Source organism: Somniosus microcephalus, chromosome 1, assembly GCF_052327205.1.
Source record: "Somniosus microcephalus isolate GS21.2 chromosome 1, FLI_Smic_1.0, whole genome shotgun sequence".
NCBI lineage: Eukaryota > Metazoa > Chordata > Chondrichthyes > Squaliformes > Somniosidae > Somniosus > Somniosus microcephalus.
Window position 1 is genome coordinate 23196162 of NC_140987.1, and position 27341 is coordinate 23223502.

The 27341-nt window shown below is 48.4% G+C and overlaps 1 protein-coding gene across 3 annotated transcripts in view; it reads left to right on the forward strand.

Moving 5' to 3' along the window:
• The window catches only part of dok7b (docking protein 7b), a 163289-nt gene that overhangs the window by 60146 nt on the left and 75802 nt on the right, over positions 1-27341 (forward strand). For 2 of the 3 annotated variants that reach the window (XM_085975454.1, XM_085975463.1), the window contains exon 8: positions 12500-12548. In XM_085975454.1, the coding sequence (XP_085831580.1) occupies positions 12500-12548 (49 nt within the window). Of the gene's footprint in view, positions 1-12499; positions 12549-25314; positions 26320-27341 lie in introns of all 3 variants that reach the window. The other variant, XM_085975474.1, reaches the window with a different exon arrangement.

Consider the following 27341-nt stretch of genomic DNA (forward strand, 5'->3'; position numbering starts at 1 on the left):
CAGGCTCGATGGGCTGAATGGCCTCCTCCTGTGCTGTAAGTTTCTGCGGTTCTATGAAGCCTTTCTTTCTTTGCCTCGAAGCATGCTGGCGCTCGCCCCTCCCCAACCCCCCTCCTGACTCAGAGGTGAGAGTGCTACCAACACTGAGCCAAGCTGAGGACACGGTCTCTTAACGGGGCTTGCGGGAAAGAGCAGACTGTGCGTTATTGCGCACTGCCGTTTGCACAATCGTTTACATAGTTTGTTGGATCTCGCCTGGCAAGGTCTGGGCCACATCGTCTGGCGTCAGCAGCCAATAAAGGGCTGCCGCCTGCCTGTTGAGCACTGGACACTGGTCGTGGGGAGGGGAGCAGGGGGGGAGAGTAGCAGCACTGGGCGAGGAGGGATGAGGGTATGGAGTGGAAGGGGGCAATGGAGTCAGATGAGCGTTGGAGCCAGAGGGTGAGGGATACGAGGTTAAAGGGCAGGGGGGCCCGATTTTTTGTTTTTGTTTTGGTGTGGCCGTCACCCCTCAGTCCCCTTTCAAACAGATGCTCCTGCTCCATTATGGGATGGATGCCTCATTGAAATAGAACTTTGGGGGTCGGCGGGGGGGGGGGTTGCGTGAGCTGCCTAAAGGGCCTACTGCCCGATTTGTGCCTTGGCTCCCAGATGCCTTTCAGCTTGCTGCTCACGCTGGGGCTATTGAGCGCCATGGGTGTGACGTGGACCTCAAGCTTCAGCTTATTAGTTTGTCCATTAGCTGAGACTGAGATATATGACTAGCTTAGAAAAGGAGGTGATGATAAATCTGTACCTCATGGGTTAGACCATAGTTGGAGTATTGTGTGTAGTCTTATTCTGTATCCTAACTCGCACAACCCCCGTGCTCGCTGACCTACATTGGCATCCGGTCCGGCAACGCCTCGAATTTAAAATTCATATCCTCGTGTTGAAATCTCTCCATGGCCTCGCCCCTCCCTATCTCTGTAACCTCCTCCAGCCCTAACACCCTCCAAGATCTCTGCACTCCTCCAATTCTGCCCCCTCGAGGATCCCTGATTTCCTTCTCTCCAGCATTGGTGGCCGTGCCTTCAGTTACCGAGGCCCTAAGCTCGCAAATTGCTGCCTTAAACCTCTCCGCCTCTCTCTCTGCTCTTTTGAAACGCTCCTTAAAACCGACCTCTTTGACCCAGCTTTTGGTCACCTGTCTTAATATCTCCTTATGTGACACGGTGTCAAAGTTTGTTCGATAATTGCTCCTGTGAAGTGTCTTGGGGCGTTTTACTATGTTAAAGGCGCTATAAAAATGCAAGTTGTTCTAGTTTTGGGATTCCCATTGCAGGAGCTGTGGAAACTGCGATGTAGACTTATGAGGATATCAGGGAATGAGAGGAGGTTTTTTTTGGTGAGTGGCTTAAAATACCAGGGCTGTATTTAAGTCACCATAAAGTTTGAGGGGCGATCTAATAGAAGTGTTGAAAATGATCAGAGGACACAGCATAAATAGAAACATAGATAGAAGCTAGGAGCCGGAGTAGGCCATTCGGCCCCTCGAGCCTGTTCTGCCATTTCATGCGATCATGGCTGATCATCCAAATTCAGTACCCTGTCCCTGCTTTCTCCCCATATCCCTTGATCCCTTTAGCCTTAAGAAATATATCTAACTCCTTCTTGAATATATTTAATGAGTTGGCCTCAGCTGTCTTCTGTGGTAGAAAATTCCACAGGTTCACCACTCTCTGGGTGAAGAAATTCCTCCTCATTTCAGTCCTAAATGGCTTACTCCTTATCCTTAGACTGTGACCCCTGGTTCTGAACTCACCTGCCATTGGGAACATCCTTCCTGCATTTAGTCTACTAGTCCTGTTAGAATTTTAGAAGTTTCAATGAGATCCCCTCTCATTCTTCTAAACTCTAGCGAATATAAGCCTAATCGACCCAATCTCTCCTCATACGTCATTCCTGCCACCCCAGGTATCAGCCTGGTGAATCTTCGCTGCACTCCCTCCATGGCAAGAACGTCCTTCCTCAGATAAGGCGACCAAAACTGCACACAATACTCAAGGTGTGGTCTCACCAAGGCCCTGTACAACTGCAGCAAGACTTCCTTGCTCCTGTACTCGAATCCTCTCGCTATGAAGGCCAACATACCATTCCCCTTCTTAACCGCCTGCTGCACCTGCATGGACATTTGGCCCATCGTGTCTGTGCCGGCTTTCCGAAAGAGCTACAGGCATAACCCTACACCGTGCCCATTCCCCATACCCTTTAAAAATGTCCTTTTTCAAATATTTATCCACTGCCCTTTTAAAAGTTATTATGGATTCTGCTCCCACACTACAACTGGTAGGCGTCCCATATCCTAACAACACTATGCATAAAGAAAGATCCCTAACCCGTCTCTTCATTTCTTTAGCTGTGATCTTACACTGATGCCCTGCAGTTACCCACTCACCGAGCAATGGAGACGGCGTTCCACTAGTTACCTCATCAACATTCCTCAGAATTTTGATCACATCTATCAGATTTCCTCTTAACCCTCTTCGTTAGGGTGAAAGGAGCCCCAGTTTCCAGTGTCTTCTCGTAACTGAACAGAAACACCAGCATAGACCGAAAGGCCTCTTTCTGTACTGTCAATTCTATGTAAGTCGGGATGATGTGTGACTTGAAAGAAAGACTTGCATTTCTATAGCGACTTTTACATCCCACCAGACATCCCAAAGTGCTTTACGCCACTTTTTTTGAAGTGTAGTCACTGTTGTAATGTGGGAAACACGGCAGTCAATTTGCACACAGCAAGCTCCCACAAACAGCAATGTGACGATGACCAGATAATCTGTTATAGTGATGTTGATTGAGGAATAAATATTGGCCAGGACACCGGGGATAACTCCCTTACTCTTCTTCGAAATAGTGCCGTGGGATCTTTTACGTCCACCTGAGGGAGCAGACGGGGCCTCGGTTTAACGTCTCATCCGAAAGGCGGCACTTCCGACAGTGCGGCACTACTCTCAGCACTGCACTGGGAGTGTCAGCCTAGATTTTTGTGCTCAAGTCCCATGGAGTGGAACTTGAACCCACAACCTTCTGATTCGAGAGGCGAGCGTGCTGCCCACTGAGACATGGCTGACACTCGAGGGAAGTTTGGAGGTGACGTTGTTCCCACGACATTGCTGCTCTTGTCCTCGGTTGTAGAGCTCGCGGGGCTGTTGTTGAAGTAACTTTGATGAGTTGCTGTAGTGCACTCTGTAGATTGTACCTACTGTAGCCACATGGTGGAGCGGGTGGATATGGAGTCCAGTGGCAGGGGCACTGAAGTAAGGTTGTTGTATCATGGCTGTTAAATTGGACGTGGAAGAGATGCTGTTTGATTTTCAACCTCCAGTTGAGGGGTGGGTGTCATATGTCGCCCAGCCTGTCTCCTAACCTCCTCCTTAGGTAAAGGTATCAAGAAAGAAAGAGAATTTGCATTTATATCGTGCCTTTCACAACCTCAGGACGTCCCAAAGTGCTTTACGCCACTTTTTTTGAAGCATAGTCACTGTTGTAATGTGGGAAACACGGCAGCCAATTTGCGCACAGCAAGCTCCCACAAACAGCAGTGTGATAATGACCAGATAATCTGTTTGTTATGTTGATTGAGGGATAAATATTGGCCAAGAGACCAGGGTTAACTTCCCCTGCTCTTCTTCGAAATAGTGGCCATGGGATCTTTTACATCCACCTGAGAGAGCAGAACAGGGGCCTTGGTTTACCGTCTCAGCTGTAAGATGGCACCTCCGACAGTGCAGCACTCCCTCAGCACGGCACTGGAGTGTCAACCTAACTTTATGTGCTCGAGTCTCTGGAGTGGGACTTGAACCCACAACCTTCTGACATCAGAGGCGAGCGTGCTACCCACTGAGCCACTGAATCGCAGGGTTCTATTGGCTCTAGAAATAAGCTCCATTATGAGCCCATAAACCAAGTTGAGGGAGTGCCACCCTGCCAGAGGTGCCATCTTTCGGATGAGCCGTTAACCCGAGCTCCCCGTCTGCCCTTTAACTGGGCGCTTCGGGACGTCCTGCGGTGGTGAAAGGCGCTGTATAGATGCAAGTTCGCTCGCTCTTTAATTCGAGCCGGTTCAACCAGTGACAGGCGTCTGGGACGCAGCCTGTTCTGCAATGCGGGGGTGAGTAAGTGAAAAGTCAGGCAGCTGAGAATCCTGCACAGGTGCCACCGGAGTCCCTCGGGTTTCAGTTATGTAACTGCAGATCCCATCCCACCACTGGAGAGGAGACGGGGACGGAGGAATGCGTTTCCACATTTGTCAGTCATGACCCCAAGCTAACTGGAAGTGCGCTTCGCTTCACAGCTAACATCACCCGGGGATCCTGAGCCTGTAGGTCGGGTCTGTTCCGAGAGGTGCGCGATCTGTTGGGTGCCTTCCGTTAGGATTGCTTATAATCCAACACGGGACGAAAAGGCAAGAGGTTTACTCGGGTTTAAAAGATTGTTTCCCACTGATTAGCTTTTGAATTTACTCCTCCTTTCAAACACAGGCTGTGTCCTCTGTTCCCGCTGTTCTGGCCAAGGTGAAACAGTTTGACATTATCTGGCCCCTTTTAGTCCTACAAACAGCAATCACATCCAAAACCCATCGCCGAGCTTAAGAGTCTCCAAACCCAGAGGAGTACAGTCTCTGTTTGTCTGATATGATGCGCAGTCTCTGGCTGGCCACGTACGACACTTACCCAACTCCGAGACCCTGAGACAATAGCAAAACACTGCGGGTGCTGGAAATCTGAAATAACAACAGAAAATGCTGGAAATACTCAGCAGGCCAGGCAGCATCCGTGGAGAGAGAAACAGAGTTATTGGGCCAGTAATTCCGGTCCCAACGCGTGAGTACGGACGGGGTACTCACGCGTGGGCCCGTTGGAAGTGCCGGATTTCAGCATGCACAGCGCATGCGCGGGAAACCGGCATTTCCTCCAAGGGGTTCAGAGGTCCAACGCGTGCACGCAGGACTCTGCGCGCACGCGTTGAACTTCCTTCTTTTTGACAGGTTTGCCCGTGTGCAAAGGCCTGAACTTTTTACACATATAAAAAGGAGGCGTAAGGACTTGATTCTTGAAGGTAAGTGGTCTATTATTTAAAATTATAACATTTTTTCCACAGCTTTATTGTTTTTAAGGACTTTACAGTAAGGTAAGTTTATTTTTAGACCCGATTGCTTAAAAAAAAATTTTTTTCAAAAATTTGATTAATTGTTTAAAATAGTTTTTTAAAGTTATTTATAGTTTATTTAATTATTGGGATTTTTAAATTTTTTTATTTAAAGTTAAACTAGTCTTTTGGGCGCCTGTAGTTTTCATGAGTTTGACAGTTCTTACTATCAAACTCATGAATGAAGTTTCCCCTCCCCTGATTGGCTGCACAGTGCTCACCTGATCCCAGCCGGCACATCGCACTAACTACGCCGCTGGATCAGGCAAGCACATCGCGCCGACATCTGAACCAGGCCAGTGACAGGAATTCCAAGCAGGCCCAGGCTTCAGATGTCGGCGCGCCAGGTGAGTGCACATCGGGGGCTTGCACACGCGGCAAGCCCCGAACCTAATTTCTGGCCCAATGTTTCAGGTCTGGGACCCTTCGTCAGGACTGGAAAAAGCTGGAGATGTAACAGATATTAAGCAGGTGCAGAGACAGGAGTGGGGGGAGGGGGGGTTTAGGAGGGGAGGAAGCTGCTGAGTATTTCCAGCATTTTCGGTTGTTATTTCCGAGACCCTAAGCATCAGTTGTCATCAGTTGTAACTTCGGATCGCTCGAACGTGTGCAGAGATATTATTATTGTTATGTAAAGAAAACATTACTTTGTACAGCTGGTATTGTTTTTCTCATTCTGGTTTACTGTCTGGCTCCTCTTCCACATTTCCAAAAGAAAATTTAAGTTGCCCCATCTCCCTAAACCTCGCCGCCTCTCTCTCTCTCTCCTCCTTAAAACTTACCTCTTTGACCAAGCTTTTGGTCACCTGACCTAATACAGGAAACTCTTTTTTATCCGGCACCAACGGGACCGGCGTGGCGCCGGTTTATCAAAAAGTCCGGATTACAGAGAGGTATAGTAAAAGGTATAGAGCCCCGTACACAGCAACAGATCCAGGCGTCCCATAGCAACAGGTGCAGGAACCCCGGCCACAGACCAAGCGTCCCTGTTGCATAGCAACAGGTGCAGGAACCCCGGTTACACAGCCACAGATCCAGGAACAGCCACTAATATGAAGTAAAACTTACCTGAACCTACTCCTGAATTTTGCCGGTTAGCAGAGATTTCTGGTTATTTAGGTGCCGGTAAATCGAGAGTATCTCCTCCTTTGGCTCGGTGTCAAAATTTTGTCCGATTACCCTCCTGTGAAGCCCCTTGGGGCGTTTTTGCATCGTTAACGGCGATGTACAAAGGCCAGTTGTTTCTGTGCTTGTGGGTGCGAAGCAGCTGCAGTACTGCTGTGTTCCTGCTGGTGGCAGCAGTGCGGCTAAAGCGCTCGCCGTTCTCAGCAGCACCACCTGATGGAAGTTAAAAGCACAGCGGCCCTGATCTCCCAAATCCCACAAACCCAGCCTCACGCATAAAATCCCAACTATCGACTTTCACTGCAAAGGCTCACAGACAACATGCCGTATTCCTCCAAAGATTCAAATAATACCTTGGTGCCAAGCTTACCTTACGGGGGGGGGGGGGCAGTAGTGGGGGGGGGGGGCAGTAGTGTAGTGGTTATGTTACCATCCCACCTTCCACCCGACATAAACATCCAAAACCTCGGCTGCCCGTGTCCTAACTCACACCAAGTCCCGTTCACCCGTCACCCCTGTGCTCGCTGACCTACATTGGCTCCCGGTCCGGCAACGCCTCGATTTTAAAATTCTCATCCTTGTTTTCAAATCCCTCCCTGTCTCTGTAGCCTCCTCCGGCCCTTCAACCCTCCGAGATCTCGGCGCTCCTCCAATTCTGCCCTCGTGCGCATCCCCGATTTTCATCGCTCCACCATTGGTGGTCGTGCCTTCAGCTGCCTTGGCTCTAAGTTCTGGAATTCTCTCCCTAAACCCCTCGGCCTCTCTACCTCTCTTTCCTCCTTTACGTAAACTTGAGGTCATCCAAAACTCGGTTGCCCGTGTCCTAACTCGCACCGAGTCCTGTTCGCCCATCACCCCTGTGCTCGCTGACCTACATTGGCTCCCGGTTAAGCAGCGCCTCAATTTCAAAATTCTCATCCTTGTTTTCCAATCCCTCCATGGCCTCGCCCCTCCCTATCTCTGTAATCTCCTCCAGCCCCACAACCCCCCGAGATATCTGCGCTCCTCTAATTCTGCCCTCTTGAGCATCCCTGATTATAGTCGCTCAACCTTTGGTGGCCGTGCCTTCTGTTGCCTCGGCCCTAAGCTCTGGAATTCCCTGCCTAAACCTCTCCGCCTCTCTACCTCTCTTTCCTCCTTTAAGACGCTCCTTAAAACCTACCTCCTTTTGGTCACCTGTCCTAATTTCTCCTTATGTGGCTCGGTGTCAAATTTTTTGACTTAAAATACTCCTGTGCAGCGCCTTGGGACATTTTACCACATTAAAGGCGCTATATAAATAGTTGTTGTTGTTGTTTAAGACGCTCCTTAAAATCCACCGCTTTGACCCTTTGGTCATCTGTCCTAATTTCTCCTTATGTAGCTCGGTGTCAAATTCTGTTTGATAATCGCTCCCATAAAGCGCCTTGGGATGTTTTACTATATTAAAGGTGCTTTATAAATGCTAGTTCTTCTTCTTGTTGACGAGTAATCCAGAGGCCTGGTCTAATAATCCAACGAACTTGAGTTAAAATCCCACCATGGCAGTCTGAGAATTTGAATTCAGTCTTTTGAAAAGCTGGAAATATATAGCTGGTACCAGTAAAAGTGAGCATGAAGCTGTTGGATTGTAAAATCCCAACTGGTTCACTAATGTCCTTTAGGGAAGGAAACCTGCCGTCCTTACCCAGCCTGGCCTCTATGTGGCTCCAGACCCACACCAACGTAGTTGGCTCTTAACTGACATAAGAACATAAAAAATAGGAGCAGGAGTCGGCCATTCGGCCCCTCGAGCCTGCTCCGCCATTCAATGAGATCATGGCTGATCCAATCTTGGGCTCAGCTCCATTTCGCTGCCCGCTCCCCATAATCCTCGACTCCCCGTTGCTCAAAAATCTGTCTATCTCCGCCTTAAATGTATTTAATGACCCAGCCTCCACAGCTCTCTGGGGCGGAGAATTCCACAGATTTACGACCCTCTGAGAAGAAATTCCTCCTCATCTCAGTTTTAAAAGGGCGACCCTTTATTCTGAAACTATGCCCCGAGTTCTAGATTTCCCCACGAGGGGAAACATCCTCTCAGCATCTACCTAGTCGAGCCCCCTCAATATCTTATATGTTTCAATAAGATCAGCTCTCATTCTTCTAAACTCCAATGAGTATAGGCCCAGCCTGCTCAACCTTTCTTCATAAATCAACCCCTTCATCTCCGGAATCAACCTCGTGAACCTTCTCTGAACTGCCTCCAATCCAAGTATACCCCTCCTTAAATAAAGAGACCAAAACTGTACGCAGTACTCTAGGTGTGGTCTCACCAACGCCCTGTACAGTTGTAGCAGGACTTCCCTGCTTTTATACTCCAACCCCCTTACAATAAAGGCCAACATTCCATTTGCCTTTTTGATTAGTTGCTGTACCTGCATGCTAACTTTTTGTGTTTCATGCACAAGGACCCCCAGGTCCCTCTGAACTGTAGCATTTTGTAATCTCTCTCCATTCAAATAATAGTTTTCTTTTTTCTTTTTCCTACCAAAGTGGATAACCTCACACTTTTCCCACATTATACTCCATCCGCCAAATGTTTGCCCACTTACTTAGCCTGTCTATATCCCTTTGACCTCTGAAGTGCCCCAGCAGTTGTATCAAACCAATACCAGTGGTTCAAGAGGAAGGCTCACCACCACCTTAAGTGGACAACTAGAGATGGGCACTAAATGCCGGCCTTGCCAGTGATGCCCACATCCCGAGAATGAAGAAAATAAAAGCTTTACTGTAATCCATACTGCATTTGGATTTGTGTTCTTAGGTCCTCGATGGTTCAGTGAGTTTATGTATAGAAAGAAAGAATTGCTCCAGCACCTTTCACAGCCACAGGACATCCCAAAGTGCTTTAAGCCAATGAAGTGTAGTCACTGTCGTAATGTAGGAAACGCGACAGCCAACTTGCGCACAGCAAGGTCCCACAAACAGCGAGGATCATAGAATGGTTACAGCACAGAAGGAGGCCATTCGGCCCATTGATCCCGTGCCGGCTCTCTGCAAGAGCGCTTCAGTTAGTCCCACTCCCCCGCCCTTTCCCCGTAGCCCTGCAAATTATTTTCCTTCAGGTTCTTATCCAATTCCCTTTTAAAAGCCACGATTGAGTCTGCCTCCATCACCCGTTCAGGCACTGCATTCCAGATCCTAACCACTTGCTGCGTAAAAACATTTTTCCTAATGTCGCCTCTGGACCTTCTGCCAATCACCTTAAATCTGTGTCCTCTGGTTCTCGACCCTTCCACCAATGGGAACAGTTTCTCTCTCTCTACTCTGTCCAGACCCCTCATGATTTTGAACACCTCTATCAAATCCCCTCTTAACCTTCTCTGCTCCAAGGAGAACAACCCCAGCTTCTTCAGTCTATCCACGTAACTGAAGTCCCTCATCCCTGGAATCATTCTCGTAAATCTTTTCTGCATCCTCTCTAAGGCCTTCTCATCCTTCCTAAAGTGCGGTGCCCAGAATTGGGCACAGTACTCCTGTTGTGGCCGAACCAGTGTTTTATAAAGGTTCATCATAACTTCCTTGCTTTGTACTCTATGTCTCTATTTATGAAGCCCAGGATCCCGTATGTTTTTTTAACCACTTTCTCAACCTGCCCTGCCACCTTCAACGATTTGTGCACATATACTCCCAGGTCTCTCTGTTCACTTTAGAATTGTACCCTTTAGTTTATATTGCCTCTCCTCGTTCTTCCTACCAAAATGTACCACTTCGCACTTTTCTGCGTTAAATTTCATCTGCCACGTGTCCGCCCATTCCACCAGCCTGTCTATGTCCTCTTGAAGTCTATCACTCTCCTCCTCACTGTTCACTATACTACCAAGTTTTGTGTCATCTGTAGATTTTGAAATTGTGCCCTGTACACCCATGTCCAAGTCATTAATATATATCAAGAAACGCAGTGGTCCTAGAACCGACCCCTGGGGAACACCACTCTGTACTCTTTCTTTGGTGGTGTTGGTTGAGGGATAAATATTGGTCAGGACACCAGGGGAGAACTCCCCAGCTCTACTGGAATATCAGCCAAGATTATGTGCTCAAGTCTTTGAAGTGGACTTGAACCAACAAGCTTCAGATTCAGAGGTGAGTGCTGCCACTGAAGCCACAGCTAACACTCAAAGTTAAGGATGCCAAGTTGGCGCAATTTGGCAGCTTCATAGTCATTGTGGCAGCCCACAAATTACCAGATTAATTGAGTTAAATTTCATTCTTTACATGGTGGGATTTGAACTAATGACTTCTGGGTTGTCAGTCCAGCAACAACAACAACAACACATTTATATAGCATCTTTAGGATAGTAAAACGTCCTAAGGCGCTTCACAGGCGTGTTACCAAGCAAAATTTGACACCGAGCCACATGATATTAAGAAAGGCGACCAAGAGCTTGGTCAAAGAGTGTCTTGAAGGAGGAGAGAGAGGCGGAGAGATGAAGTGGTTTAGGGAGGGAATTCCAGAGCTTGGGGCCTTGGCAGCTGAAGGCACGGATGCCAATGTACAGTTTCCCACATTACAACAGTGACTACAGTAGAGTAGACTAGGCCTATATTCTCCAGAGTTTAGAAGAATGAGAGGTGATCTCATTGAAACATACAAAATTCTTACAGGGCTTGACAGGGTAGATACAGGGAGGATGTTTCCCCTGGCTGGGGAGTCTAGAACCAGGGGTCACAGTCTCAGAATAAGAGGTTGGCCATTTAGGACTGAGATAAGGAGAAATTTCTTCACTCAGAGAGTGGTGAATCTTTGAAATTCTCTACCCCAGAGGGCTGTGGAGACTCAGTCGTTGAGTATATTCAAGACAGAGATCGATAGATTTTTGGGTATTAAGGGAATCAAGGGATATGGGGATAGTGCAGGAAAGTGGAGATGAGGTAGAAGATCAGCCATGATCTTATTGAATGGTGGAGCAGGCTCGAGGGGCCAAATAGCCGACTCCTGCTCCTATTTCTTATGTTATGTACACTTCAAAAGTACTTCATTGGCTGTAAAACGCTTTGGGACGTCCTAAGGTTGTGAAAGGCGCTGTAGAAATCCAAGTCATTCTTTCTTTCAATGGTGGGGATGCGCAAGAGGCCAGAATTGGAGGAGCGCAGAGATCTCAGATCTGTAGGGTTGGAGGAGGTTAGAGAGATAGGGAGAGGGGCGAGGCTACGGAGGGATTTGAACACAAGGATGAGAATTTTAAAATCAAGGCGTTGCCGGTCCGGGAGCCAATGTAGGTCAGCGAGCACAAGGGATGATGTACTTATGTGATGGGTGAATGGGGCTTGGTGTGTGCTAGTCCAATACCAGAAATGCTAGCCAACCGTACCCAATACCTGCGTAAAACCCATGTTCTAACCCTTCCTTTGGGTAATGTATTTCACTGCCATTTTAGGAACATCTAACTTGATCCCAATTATCTCCCTCAGTCTGTGGAACCTAAATTCATTTGTTGCAATGCTGAGGGAGAAGATCGTCTGTTGAGTATTGTGTGCAGTTTTGGTCGCCTTATCTGAGGAAGGATGTTCTTGCCATGGAGGGAGTGCAGCGAAGATTCACCAGACTGATACCTGGGATGGCAGGAATGACATATGAGGAGACATTAGGTCGATTGGGCTTATATTCGCTGGAGTTTAGAAGAATGAGAGGGGATCTCTTTGAAACTTATAAAATTCTAACAGGACTAGACAGACTAGATGCAGGAAGGATGTTCCTGATGGCGGGGGAGTCCAGAACCAGGGGTCACAGTCTAAAGATAAGGGGTAAGCCATTTAGGACAGAGATGAGGAGGAATTTCTTCACCCAGAGAGTGGTGAACCTGTGGAATTCTCTACCACAGAAGGCAGTGGAGGCCAATTCATTAAATATATTCAAGAAGGAGTTAGATATATTTCTTAAGGCTAAAGGGAACAAGGGATATGGGGAGAAGGCAGGGACAGGGTACTGAATTTGGATGATCAGCCATGATCGCATTGAATGGCGGAGCAGGCTCGAGGGGCCGAATGGCCTACTCCTGCTCCTATCTTCTATGTTTCTAGGTTTGCTCTCGGGTGAAACACAAACTGCGCCTTTTGCTCTGAACGGCAGATGGGCAAACTCTTCTCATTTGGTTATGACTGGTGAGACGCTCTTTATCAACTTGTGATTCTTTCTTTCTTTGTTGTTGTTGTCACTGTACAGGGAACAACAGTCTCGCAATCGGGAGCCTTGTCCACCCCTGCTGTCCCAGGTAAGAATGGGAACCCCCTTCCCCCGTTACATTGCCATTGTTGGCCCCCCTGCTATTGGGAGCAAAGCTGGAATCTGCAGATTGGCTGAGTGGAAAATATCAACAGCCCTTGTCAAATAACCTATTCTTCTAGACATAGGTACTTAGGATTAGGATTTGTTTTAATCGCGTACGATCGAGGTTCTCGTTTTTTATTTTTACATATAGGTAGCTTGTAGATTTGTGCTGTGGCGGGAAGGGCTGTGCTGCTTATTTTCTGCTGGGAGTGCAGGATGTGGCTTGCGGGAATGTGTGATTCGTGCCTGCTGACTTCTGTTAGTCGCCAGGTTGTGAAACGAGGACAGTCTTGAGATAAGGAGACAGGACAATGGGGCTAAGATGATCAGTTACATGCGCTTAATGATCAACCGATTGACAGTTTGTAGGAAGTTTTGTAGGATCTGTCTCATTTCTGGGGGTCTTGTTGACGATAACACTTGCCATGCCATAATGAATCAGCCAGGAGTGCGTGCGTGACTAGAGACTTATAAAGATCTTGAGCTTTCCTTCACAATTTGCAGAGAGTGTCAGGATCGAAAGGATCGACGAAGGTTACATCTCTACCCAGAGTGGAAATGGGGTAGTATCATTGATTTCTATGTATGTCTACTACTTAGAGACATTGCGTGTGTCAAAGACGTCATCGGTGCCGGCGCAGCGCTACCGGTGCAACGCCGCTTTAGGGCCCCAGGGAATTTTTGAACTGGCCATAACTCTGGCGCTAGTCCCTCTAGCGCCTCAAAAGCGGCGCTAAGGCTAGTGAATTTCTAGGCCCATATTTGGTGTCAGATGCAAATGTTCTTACACCCTCACATGATGAGGGTTCGATTTTCAAAATGAAGTGTTGCAATTATGTATTTGTAGTTTAGTGACAGAGGAATGAGGGGTTTTGATTGAATAGATAGGGAGAAACAGTTTCCATTGGAAGAACCTGTCTATATCCCCTTGAAGCCTCCTTGCATCCTCCTCACAACTTACATTCCCACCCAGCTTTGTATCATCAGCAAACTTGGATATATTACATTTGGTCCCCTCATCCAAATCATTGATATAGATTGTGAATAGCTGAGGCCCAAGCACTGATCCTTGCGGTCAGGGTTGAAAGGGCAGGTTTAGGAGAGATGTGAGGAAGTATTTCTTTATACAGAGGGTGATGAGCAGCTTGAGCGAGTTGGCCGGAAGGCCAGCTGAGGGCAGGACACTGGGGCTCATTTAAGAATCGATCAACTAGGTGTTATATGATCAGAAGAAATAAGAACCTAAGAAATAGGAGCAGGTGAAGGCCATTCGGCCCCTCGAGCCTGCTCCTCCATTCAATAAGATCATGGCCAATCTTCAACCTCAACTCCACTTTCCCGCCCGATCGCCATATCCCTTGATTCCCTTCGTACCAAAGAATCTATCGATCTCAGTCCTGAATATACTCGACTCAGCATCCACAGCCCTCTGGGGTAGAGAATTCCTAAGATTCACAACCCTCTGAGTGAAGAAATTTCTCCTCATCTCAGTCCTAAATGGCCGACCCCTTATCTTGAGACTATGACCCCTAGTTTAGACTCGCCCAAAGGAAACAGCCTCTCAGCATCTAACCTGTCAATCCCCCTCAGAATCTTATGTTTCAATGAGATCACCTCTCATTCTTCTAAACTCCAGAGAGTATAGGCCCAATCTACACAATCTCTCCATGTATGACAGCCCTCTCACCCCAGGAATCAATCTAGTGAACCTTCGTTGCACTCCCTCTGGTATATCCTTCCTTAGGTAGGGAGACCAAAACTGTACACAGTACTCCAGGTGTGGTCTCGCCAAAGCCGTATATAATTGCAGTAAGACTTCATAAGAATTAGGAGCAGGAGTAGGCCATACTGCCCTTCAGTACTCATACTCCAACCCCCTTGCAATAAAGGCTAACATACCATTTGCCTTCCTAATTGCTTGCTGTACCTGCATGTTAACTTTCTGTGATTCGTGTACAAGGACCCCCAAATCCCTCTGAACACCATCATTTACTAGTCTCTCACCATTTAAAAAATATTCTGCTTTTCCATTCTTCCTACCAAAGTGGGTAATTGCACGCTTCCCCACATTATACTCCATCTGCCACCTTCTTGTGTCCCTTTGCAGCCTCTTTGCCTCCTCCTCAGAACTTACTTTCCCACCTAGCTTTGTATCATCAGCAGACGTGGATACATTGCACTCAGTCCCCTCATCTAAGTCATTGATGTAGATTGTGAATAGCTGAGGCCCAAGCACTGATCCTTGTGGCACCCCACTAGTTACAGCCTGCCATCCTACAAGAGAGGGGGCGGTACTGGACCTAATTCTGGGGAATGTAGCCGGGCAAGTGGTGGAAGTGTCAGTAGGAGAGCATTTTGGCGACAGTGACCACAATTCGGTGAGATTTAAGGTGGTCATGGAAAAAGACAAAGACGGCCCGGAAATAAGGGTTCTAAATTGGGGGAAGGCCGATTTTAATATGATAAGGCAGGATCTGGCCAAATTGGACTGGGAGCAGCTACTTATAGGAAAATCCGCATCAAAACAGTGGGAGACTTTCAGAAGGGAAATAGAGAGAGTACAACGCCAACATGTTCCTGTAAAGGTCAAGGGTGGGACCAACAAGCAAAGGGAACCTTGGATGACAAGGGATATACAAAAATGCATTAGAAATAAAAGGGGGGCTTTTGGCAGTTACAAAAGACTAAAGACGGAAGAAGCCCTAGAGGAGTATAAAAAATGCAGGGGCATACTTAAAAAAGAAATTAGGAGGGCGAGGAGGGGCCATGAAATAACACTGGCGAGCAAAATAAAGGAAAATCCTAAGATGTTTTATAAGTATATTAAGGGCAAGAGGATAACCAGGGAAAGGGTAGGGCCCATTAGGGACCAAAGTGGCAATCTGTGTGTAGAGCCAGATGATGTAGGCGGGGTTTTAAATGAATTTTTTGCATCTGTGTTCACTATGGAGAAAGACGATGCAGACATAGAAATCGGGCAAGGGGGCTGTGACATACTTGAACATATTAGCATCGAGAGGGAGGAGGTGCTAGCGGTTTTAGCAGGCCAAAAAGTGGATAAATCCCCAGGCCCAGACGAGATGTATCCCAGGCTGCTGTGGGAGGCAAAGGAGGAGATTGCAGGGGCTCTGACACAAATTTTCAGAACCTCTCTGGCCACAGGGGATGTACCAGAGGACTGGAGAACAGCTAACGTAGTACCATTATTCAAGAAGGGTAGCAGGGATAAACCAGGGAATTACAGGCCAGTGAGCCTAACATCTGTGGTAGGGAAATTATTGGAAAAAATTCTGAGGGACAAAATTAGTCTCCACTTGGAGAGGCAAGGATTAATCGGGGATAGTCAGCATGGCTTTGTCAAGGGTAAATCATGTCTGACAAATCTGATTGAATTTTTCGAGGGGGTGACTAGGGGGGTGGATGAGGGAAATGCTGTGGATGTGGTTTACATGGACTTCAGTAAAGCTTTTGACAAAGTCCCGCATAGGAGACTGGTCAAGAAGGTAAGAGCCCATGGGATCCAGGGTGCCTTGGCGCGTTGGATCCTAAACTGGCTGAGTGGCAGGAGGCAGAGGGTGATGGTCGAAGGTTGCTTTTGTGACTGGAAGCCTGTGTCCAGTGGGGTACCTCAGGGATCGGTGCTGGGTCCCTTGTTGTTTGTGATCTACATAAATGATTTGGATGAGAATGTAAAAGGTATGATCAGTAAGTTCGCAGATGACACGAAAATTGGTGGGGTGGTAAATTGTGAGGAGGAAAGCCTCAGGCTACAGGACGATATAAACGGGTTGGTCAGATGGGCGGAAAAGTGGCAAATGGAATTTAACCCTGAAAAGTGCGAGGTGATGCATTTTGGACGGACAAATAAGGCAAGGGAATACACAATGAGTGGTAGGACCCTAGGAAGTACAGAGGGTCAGAGGGACCTTGGTGTACATGTACATAGATCCCTGAAGGCAGCGGAACAGGTAGATAAGGTGGTTAAAAAGGCATATGGGATACTTGCCTTCATTAGCCGAGGCATAGAATATAAGAGCAGGGAGGTTATGATGGAACTGTACAAAACGCTGGTGAGGCCACAGCTGGAGTACTGTGTGCAGTTCTGGTCGCCTCACTATAGGAAGGATGTGATTGCTTTGGAGAGGGTGCAGAGAAGATTCACCAGGATGTTACCTGGGATGGAGCGCCTCAGCTATGAAGAGAGGCTGGACAGGCTGGGGTTGTTTTCCTTGGAGCAAAGAAGGCTGAGGGGGGACCTGATTGAGGTGTACAAAATGATGAGGGGCATAGATAGGGTAGACAAAGAGGAACTTTTCCCCTTAGTAGGGGGGTCAATAACAAGGGGGCATAGATTCAGGGTAAGGGGCAGGAGATTTAGAGGGGATTTGAGGAGGAACTTTTTCACCCAGAGGGTGGTTGGAATGTGGAACTCAATGCCTGAAAGGGTGGTAGAGGCAGGAACCCTCACAACATTCAAGAAGCATTTGGATGAGCACTTGAAATGCCATTGCATACAAGGCTATGGACCAAATGCTGGAAAATGGGATTAGACTGGACAGGGATGGATGGGCGGCGCAGACACGATGGGCCGAAGGGCCTCTTTCTGTGCTGTAAAACTCTATGACTCTATGACTCTATGACATCCTGAAAATGACCCCTTTATTCCTACTCTCTGTTTTCTGTCCATTAACCAATCCTCAATCCATACTAATATGTTACCCCCAAACCATGAGCCCGTCCTAACATCACCCCCTGAACGGCCTGGCTCTAATTTTAAGGTTATGCCTCCTTGTTCTGGACTCTTCCCCCCCCCCACCCCCAACTAGAGGAAATAGTTTCTCTCTGTCTATGCTGTCAAATCCTTTAATCATCTTAAACATTTCAATTAGTTCACCCCTTAATCTTCTATAACACAAGGGAATAGAAGCCTTTCTATGCGACCTGTTCTTATAATTTAACCCTCTCAGCCCTGGTATCATTCTGGTGAATCTGAGCGGCACCCCTCCAAGGCCAATACAGTAAACTCATGTTTAAATGGCACTTGATCATCCGGAACACTTTAATAACCGGCAAAATAGATAACCGGTAATCTTGCCGAACCCATCCAGCACTCGCTTTGCCGAGTCCGAGTCTCCCGCGGTGGCCGAGTTAGTCGGTGGTTTTTATTTTTGTTTGTGTTAAGAATTGCCTTGGTAGGTATACCTCTCTGTTGTCCAGAATTTTTCATCAACCGGCACCATCCTGGTCCCATGGGTGCCGGATAAGAGTTTACTGTATATCCTTCCTGGGGTGTGGTGCGCAGAACTGAACGCAGTGCTCTAAATGGGGTCTACTCTGTACAGCTGTATCATTAATGTATTTTTGTGATTCTATCTTAAATGGGTTAACGTTTGCCGTTTAAAAAAAATAGCAGGCAAAGGGATTTTGTTGTTACTCCTTGGAGCAGAGAAGGTTGAGAGGAAATTTGATAGAGGTGTTCAAAATCACAAGGGGTCTGGACAGAGTAGATAGTGAGGAACTGTTCCCATTGGCAGCGGGGGTTGAGAACCAGAGGACACAGATTTAAGGTGATTGGCAAAAGAACCAAAGGCGACATAAGGAAAAACCTTTTTACGCAGCGAGTGGTTATGACCTGGAATGCACTGCCTGAAAGGGTGGTGGAGGCAGACTCGATCACGGCTTTCAAAAGGGAGTTGGATAAGTACCTGGAATAAAAACATTTGCAGGGCTACGGGGAAAGGGCGGGGGAGTGGGACTAGCTGAAGTGCTCTTGCAGAGAGCGGCACGGGCTCGACGGGCCGAATGGCCTCCTCCTGTGCTGTAACCATTCTATGATTCTACGCTGGTCATTAAGTTCCAGGCCAGAGTGTTGAGGCTTAGCTGGAGGAGCTTCTTGGTACAAGCAAGAAGGTCCACCTGAAAGGGGAGGTGCGTCTAGGAGGAGTGCTTTAAGTACACCCCCATTTTCTAGTGTAAAATTCCTGACCTTGGCTTATAAAATGCCAGTTTTCTTACCTATAATGGTGGGAGGGTTGGGAGGTGGGGAGAGGGGAAGCTAGTCTGCTCTGGTGGGATGTCATCGAAGGGGAGCGGTCATATGCATCCCAGAGTGGTTCTGTAGAAGAAGGGGGAGGGAGTGGTTTCTGCCGAGGTTACACGGCCGATCAGGTGGAGAACCTCCTGAGGAAATTCCCGGTGTGTATATCCAGCTTGGCTTTCTGGGATTGCACACCTTTGGGTTGGCTCTTGGATCAGCCAGAGGTCACAGACTCCCACTGCCCCCTGTTGGTGAACCATGGAGCAGCCTCGCAGGGGGTGGGAGGACCTCACCTGGTGGAATTCCGGGCAGGTAAGAAATATTATAAACGTCGCATGACGTCAGCCACGGCTCAATAGGTAGCAGGCTCAGTCTCTGAGCCAGAAGGTTGTGGGTTCAAGTCCCCACTCCCAGAGATTCGAGCACATAAATCCAGGCTGACACTCCCAGTGCAGTGCTGCACTGTCGGAGGTGCCTCTTTCGGATGAGACATTAAACCGAGGCCCCATCTGCCCTCGGGTGAATGTAAAAGATCCCATGGCACCATTTTTGAAGAAGAGCAGGGGAGTTCTCCCCGGTGTCCTGGCCAATGTTTATCCCTCAACCAACATCGCTTAAAAAAAACTCATTGCTGTGTGTGGGAGCTTGCTGTGCGCAAATTAGCTGCCGCCTTTCCTACATTACAAGTGAATACACTTCAAAAACAGAGTGACAGAGAGAGCAGGCAAGGGTAATGTAGTAGATGTAAATCATCTATATTTCCAAAAGGCTTTCGATAAGGTGCCATATAATAGACTAATGAATAAGGTCAGAGAATGAGGAGTCAGGGGACAAGTAGCAGAATGGATTGCTAGCTGGCTTCAGGACAGACAGCAGAGGGTAGGGGTGAAGGGTAGCTTTTCACTGTGGCAAAAGGTGGGAAGTGGGGTCCCACGAGGTTCAGTGCTGGGACCACTGTTGTTCACAATTTACATTAATGATTTAGACTTTGGAATCAGAAACACAATTTCTAAATTTGCAGATGACACCAAATTGCGGGGGGTGGGGGGGAGACGGGGATAGTTAATATTAAGGAGGTCTGCAACAAATTACAAGAAGACATTAATAAACTTGCAGAATGGGCATATAATTGGCAAATGAATTTCAACACAGATAAATGTGAGGTATTAACATTGTGGTAAGAAAAATAAGGAGGTGTAAAGTTAAAGCATATGGGATTGGGGGCAAGGTACTGACTTGGTTAGAGAACTGGTTGGCAGACAGGAAGCAAAGAGTTGGAATAAACGGGCCTTTTTCCGAGTGGCAGGCAGTGACTAGTGGGGTACCGCAGGGATTGGTGCTAGGACCCCAGCTATTCACAATATATATTAATGATCTAGACGAGGGAACTAGATGTAATATCTCCAAGTTTGCAGACGACATGAAGCTGGGTGGGCGTGTGTGCTGTGAGGAGGATGCAGAGAAACTCCAGTATGATTATGACAGGTTGGGTGATTGGGCAGATGCATGGCAAATGCAGTATAATGTGGATAAATGCGAGGTTATCCACTTCGGTGGCAAAAACAGGAAAACAGATTATTATCTGAATGGCAATAGATTGGGAAAAGGGGAAGTGCAACGAGACCTGGGTGTCCTTGTGCACCAGTCGCTGAAGGTAAGCATGCAGGTGCAGCAGGCGGTTAAGAAGGCAAATGGTATGTTGGCTTCATAGCGAGAGGATTCGAGTACAGGAACAAGGATGTCTTGCTGCAGTTGTACAGGGCCTTGGTGAGACCACACCTTGAGTATTGTGTGCAGTTTTGGTCGCCTTATCTGAGGAAGGATGTTCTTGCCATGGAGGGAGTGCAGCGAAGATTCACCAGACTGATACCTGGGCTGGCAGGAATGACGTATGAGGAGAGATTGGGCCGATTAGGCTTATAGTCGCTAGAGTTTAGAAGAATGACAGGGGATCTCATTGAAACTTATAAAATTCGAACAGGACTGGACAGACTAGATGCAGGAAGGATGTTCCTGATGGCGGGGGAGTCCAGAACCAGGGGTCACAGTCTAAGGATAAGGGGTAAGCCATTTAGGACAGAGATGAGGAGGAATTTCTTCACCCAGAGAGTGGTGAACCTGTGGAATTCTCTACCACAGAAGGCAGTGGAGGCCAATTCATTAAATATATTCAAGAAGGAGTTGTATATATTCCTTGAGGCTAAAGGGATCAAGGGATATGGGGAGAAAGCAGGGACAGGGTACTGAATTTGGATGATCAGCCATGATTTCATTAAATGGCGGAGTGGGCTCGAGGGGCCGAATGGCCTACTCCTGCTCCTATCTTCTATGTTTCTAGGTCACATGTTGCTTGGAAAATAAGAACCTAAATGGGGGTAGAGGAGCAAAGGGATCTGGGAGTACAAATACACAAATCACTAAAAGTAGCGACACAGGTTAATAACAGCATAAAAAAGGCAAATCAGGCACTAGGGTTTATTTCTAGAGGTATAGAATTGAAAAGTAGGGAAGTTATTCTAAACCTGTATCGAACCTTGGTTAGACCACACTTGGAGTACTGCGTACAGTTCTGGTCGCCATATTATAAAAAGGATATAGAGGCACTGGAGAGGGTGAAGAGAAGATTTACAAGGATGATACCAGAAATGTGAGGGTATACCTATCAGGAAAGGATGAACAGGCTGGGTCTCTTTTCTCTTGAAAAGAGAAGGCCGAGGGGTGACCTAATGGAGGTTTTTAAACTTATGAGATGTTTTTGACAGAGTGAATACAGAGAGAATGTTTCCACTTGTGGGGAAGAGCAAAACTAGAGGCCATCAATATAAGATAGTCACCAAGAAATCCAATAGGGAATTCGGAAGAAACTTCTTTACCCAGAGAGTGGTGAGAATGTGGAACTCGCTACCACAGGGAGTGGCTGAAGCGAATAGTATAGATGCATTTAAGGGGAGGCTGGACAAGCATATGGTGTGGAGATGCCGGTGTTGGACTGGGGTGGACAAATGTAAGAAATCACACAACACCAGGTTATAGTCCAACAGCTTTTGCTGACATTTTGGGATTTGTGGAAGAATTTCCGGAGCCTCATTCTCCTGATGAATTCCTCTGTGTCTGCCGCGAGACCGATGGGGTCCATTTTGGTGGTGGGGCAGAAATTGAGCCCTCGGCTGAGAACTTCAATTTCGTCTGGTTGAAGGGTGTGGTTGGACAGGTTGACGATGGATTTCCCTGTGGTTTCAACCGTGGTACCGGGAGAGGCTTGGTTGCTGCTGCTGGTGATGCCGAGTTTCTCAAGCTTCCTGTTCTTGGTGTGCATGTAGGCAGTGTAGTTCCGTTGCCTCGTCTGTTTGGCGGTATCTCGTAGCTGGTCTGCTGTGTCCTGAGCACAGGCTGAGAACATGGACTCCATCTCGGTTTCGAGGTTGCGGCATCTGCTGTAGAGCTGGTGTACGAGATGGTTGAGGAGTGTGCGAGAGGTACGACGGCAGAGTCTCTCAGCGTAGTCTGTGTTGTAGGTTGACTTGAGTGGGTTCGTGATCTGTAGTCCTTTCGGGATCTTGTCTGCTTTCTTGCATCTCTGTAGAAACTTGATGTCTGTGTCAATATGCGCGATCTTCTTGGAGATCCTCTCTACTTTGAGCCGGCAGTTTGTGGTGTCGATAGTAGCCATGGTGTGGAGATGCCGGTGATGGACTGGGGTGGACAAATGTAAGAAATCACACAACACCAGGTTATAGTTGGACTATAACCTGGTGTTGTGTAATTTCGGACAAGCATATGAGGGAGAAGGGAATGGAGGGCTATGCTGATAGTTAGATGAGGAAAGACGGGAGGAGGCTCGAGTGGAGCATAAACGCCGGCATGGACTGGTTGGACCGAATGGCCTGTTTCTGTGCCGTATATCCGATGTAAAAAGTACTTAATTGGCTGTAAAGCGCTTTGGGATGTCCTGACTCCGTGAAAGGCGCTGTAGAGAAGCAAGTCTTTTTATTGTTGTTTGAATTACCTCCTCTGTTGCTAATTGCCTCGGGACATTTTGCAATGCTTTAAGTATAAGTCGGTTGCTGAATACTCTACAGGACAGCATGCTAATATATTGTGGCACACACCTTATCATGTATCAAAGTCACACGTTGCCGGGGACACTCTGGATGAATTCCCTCAGCAATTATAGAAGGGCGATGATGATTAAACAGAGTAACTTAATCCGATGCATTAATTTATGGCCCTGTTTGGCCAAGCTTGTGTTGAAAGTTTGCTGCGCATGGCAGGGCTTTTTAAATAGATCAAAGGGAATCTGATACAGATCGTTTGACAAATAACAAAAGGAATGTGAAATAATATCCGGGGGGGGGGCAGAATATCTGACTTTAGCATACCCAGGAATGCATTGCCGTTACAGTCTCTTAATATGTTGGGTGGAGATACCCCTATCCGGGCCCAATGAGCTCACCCAGTGACTGGCTGAGTCCATATGGACCAGACCGTCCAAGGTTTGATCCCTCATAAGAACATAAGAATTAGGAGCAGGAGTCAGCCATTCGGCCCCTCGAGCCTGCTCCGCCATTCGATAAGATCATGGCTGATCTTCTACCTGAACTCCACTTTCCCGCCCGATCCCCATATTCCTTGATTCCCTTAGTATCCAAACATTTATCGATCTTTGTCTTGAATATACTCCACGACTGAGCCTCCACAGCCCTCCTTCGCGCCTGCTGTTAGCACCTCCGGGCGGGGGGGGGGGGGGCGAAAAAAGCACCTCCTGAGAAATTGCTGAGGCACTACCCGATAGCGCCGCGCCCCTGCTGGTAGCGCCCCGGGCCGCTGCGCCACCGGCGATGACATCATTGGCGTGCGTTGTGACCCCTTAGTGTCCCGCCGCGGCCCCTTACCGTCCCATGGAAGAAATTCGGCTGCGCTTCGCTAGGCTGCGGCGGGCAGTGTCAGCGCCAGCCTCGTGGGTCGCGAACCGGGCCGACCTCCGCTCACGGGGCGGTAACTAAAGGGGAGGTGCGGCCGCGACCTGTGCTGCCATTTTTTTGGGGGCCGACCTCAAGGTTGGCCCTCCGTGATGTGGTCCTGGCCGCCATCGCGCAGCCCAGCAACGCAGCTGTGGCCGCGGCATCACGCCGCCCTGGTGGCCTAGTGTGGGGCCATCAGAGGCCCTGCAGAATGTGCAGTGGCCCTCCCCTTTAACTGAAGGGGAGGGGCGTTGAAAAGCGGCCCGATATCGCCTCGGTTATCACCCCCACCAAGAAGCGGAGCGCCCGACATTGTGCTCCACTTCCTGTGCGGGGCGGTAAGACGAATTTAGCGGTCGGGGCGGTACTTCCACACCGGGCGCTAAATGTCCGGCCTTAACTCGGTTGCCGCCCCCAAATGGGGTGCAACCGCATTTCACGCCCTATGTCCCTTAGTTCTGGACTCTCCAGCCAGGGGAAACATCCTCCCAGCATTTACCCTGTCAAGCCCTGTAAGAATTTTGTATATTTCAATGAGATCACCTCTTATTCTTCTAAACTGCAAGGAATATAGGCCTAGTCTACTCAATCTCTCCTCATAGGACATTCCTCTCATTCCAAGAATCAATCTAGTGAACCTTTGTTTCACTCTCTCTGAGGCCAGTTTATCCTTTCTTTGGTAAGGAAACCAAACTGTACACCAGGTGTGGTTTCACCAAAGCCCTATATAATTGCAACAAGACTTCCTTGCTCCAACCTCCTGTGCTGATCTCTGCTGGACAACCTACAATTGGTCTCAGTATCCCAGATTAGGGAAGGGGGGGAAAAATGGTTAGGTTTCCTGCAGCCAATCTCTGTCCAAAGATCCCCTCCTTGAAGTGAGCATTCATGGATGCTGGGTGAAGACAGGATATAACTTGCGCCTACTGTCAAATAGCCCACCAACACCTTCCTGGCAAGGTTCAACTGTGCTGTTTCAAAGTATGTTTTTTTAAATATTCATTCACGGGATGTGGGTGTCGCTGGCAAAGCCAGCATTTATTTCCCATTCCGAATTGCCCTTGAGAAGGTGGCAGTGAGCCGCCTTCTTGAACCGCTGCAGTCCGCATGCTGAAGCTACTCCCACAGTGCTGTTAGGGAGGGAGTTCCAGGATTTTGACCCAGTGACGATGAAGGAATGAAGGTTGATATATTTCCAAGCCAGGATGGTGTGTGACTTGGAGGGGAACTTGGAGGTGGTGGTGTTCCCATGCGCCTGCTGCCCTTGTCCTTCTAGGTGGTAGAGGTCACGGGTTTGGGAGGTGCTGCAGAAGAAGCCTTGGTGAGTTGCTGCAGTGCATCTTGTAGATGGTACACACTGCAGCCACAGTGCGCCGGTGGTGGAGGGAGTGAATGTTTAAGGTGGTGGATGGGGTGCCAATCAAGTGGGCTGCTTTATCCTGGATGGTGTCGAGCTTCTCAAGTGTTGTTGGAGCTGAACTCATCCAGGCAAGTGGAGAGTATTCCATCACACTCCTAATAGACGCCAGTTGTGCACACGGTTTGACTAGTGTGTTTGCATTTAAAGACCACATACATTAAAAGAGGTATTTTTCTAAAGGGGGAAGATCATGATAAACCTGTAACACGCACTTTCCGTTTCTGTGCCCTTGGATTTCCGTTGAGTTCAATATTCTATAAATGTATCTGGCTATTTGTGTATCACGGAGCAGGGTCTGGTAGTGAAAGCAAAGGGAAAGCATGTGGTGAAAACCTGTATGGGCTGACTGAGCCGCAGAATAACCAATACAAGGAACTGCAAAGGATGGCCAGGAACAACAGCCAGACTAAGGTCAAACAAGGTGGGAAACGGCCAAGCGGTAATGGTGACATGTATGGCACACTGTGGGAGACCATAAGCAGGCGGATCAGAGACACAGAGGCCTGTCGTCTCGGTGCAACTGGAACCAGATGGCCTGCTCCCGGTAACGGTTCCGGTGCCATGGGCAATGCCTTCAACCGTAGCCGCTCCATGGACGGTAGACTGAACGCGGCGCCGGATGGATTCGCCATGCGCGGCCCGACAATTGGCGAGGGGTCTGAATCTCGCAGCAAAACGTTTACATGGGGCCAGCTGCCGGGAGGGCGACTGAGCCGCTCCGGAGGCCAGGGAGGCGGAAGCGACGGCGCGGCCCCTCCGGAGAAACACGGCGGCTCCCCCGTGTATGAAACGATGGCCGCGGCACGGCATTCCAAACCGGGACGGGGAGACGCGGTGAACTCGAGCCGCAGCTACGGTCCATTCCACGGCCTTTGGAGAAACCTGGAAAGTGCAAGAGACACTTACAAAGTAATCAACACTCCAACGAAGCTACTTGCCGCTATGGGAAAGGTGCGGACATTCCCAGGCACCGGGGACGTAGTCAGCCATCTCTCTGCGGCCCGGGTGAGTAGTCTGAACTTCACGGCACAGCCGTACGCCTTTGCACAGGCCCCAGCTCAAGAGCCCGCTGTGCCAGAGGGCTGCGAAGGTGGCGGAGATTGCTGGAGGCGCAAAGCGAGGGATGTAAGGAGTGGCAAAGCAAGCACCTGGTTGCCAGGAAGACAGCAAGCGGATGCTGTACAGAACTGGAAAGACCACCAGCTTTCAGACGTGAGGAGCGGAATACAGGAGCTCGCTAAAAGCAATGACACCGGTTCGAAGGCAGAGGTGTGTGAGCGTGGTGAAGTGGATGAAGGTAAATTGGATACATTACCAATTTTTATTTACTCTTATTATCCTCTGTCCTCTACCCTCCCCCACACTCATTACCAACCAGAGTCTCCACTATTCCCAATACTAACCGGAGTCTACACTATTGCCATTCCCAGCCAGTGTCTCCACTATTCCCATTCCCAACCAGAGTCTCCACTATTCCCATTCCCAGCCAGTGTCTCCACTATTCCCATTCCCAACCAGAGTCTCCGCTATTCCCATTCCCAACCAGTGTCTCCACTATTCCCATTCCCAACCAGAGTCTCCACTATTCCCATTCCCAACCAGAGTCTCCACTATTCCCATTCCCAACCAGAGTCTCCACTATTCCCATTCCCAACCAGTGTCTCCACTATTCCCATTCACAACCAGAGTCTCCACTATTCCCATTCCCAACCAGAGTCTCCACTATTCCCATTCCCAACCAGAGTCTCCACTATTCCCATTCCCAACCAGAGTCTCCACTATTCCCATTCCCAACCAGAGTCTCCACTATTCCCATTCCCAACCAGAGTCTCCACTATTCCCATTCCCAACCAGTATCTCCACTATTCCCATTCCCAACCAGAGTCTCCACTATTCCCATTCACAATCAGTGTCTCCACTATTCCCATTCCCAACCAGAGTCTCCACTATTCCCATTCCCAACCAGAGTCTCCACTATTCCCATTCCCAACCAGAGTCTCCACTATTCCCATTCCCAACCAGAGTCTCCACTATTCCCATTCCCAATCAGTATCTCCACTATTCCCATTCCCAACCAGAGTCTCCACTATTCCCATTCACAATCAGTGTCTCCACTATTCCCATTCCCAACCAGAGTCTCCACTATTCCCATTCCCAAACAGAGTCTCCACTATTCCCATTCCCAACCAGAGTCTCCACTATTCCCATTCCCAACCAGAGTCTCCACTATTCCCATTCCCAACCAGAGGCTCCACTATTCCCATTCCCAACCAGTATCTCCACTGTTCCCATTCCCAACCAGTCTCCACTATTCCCATT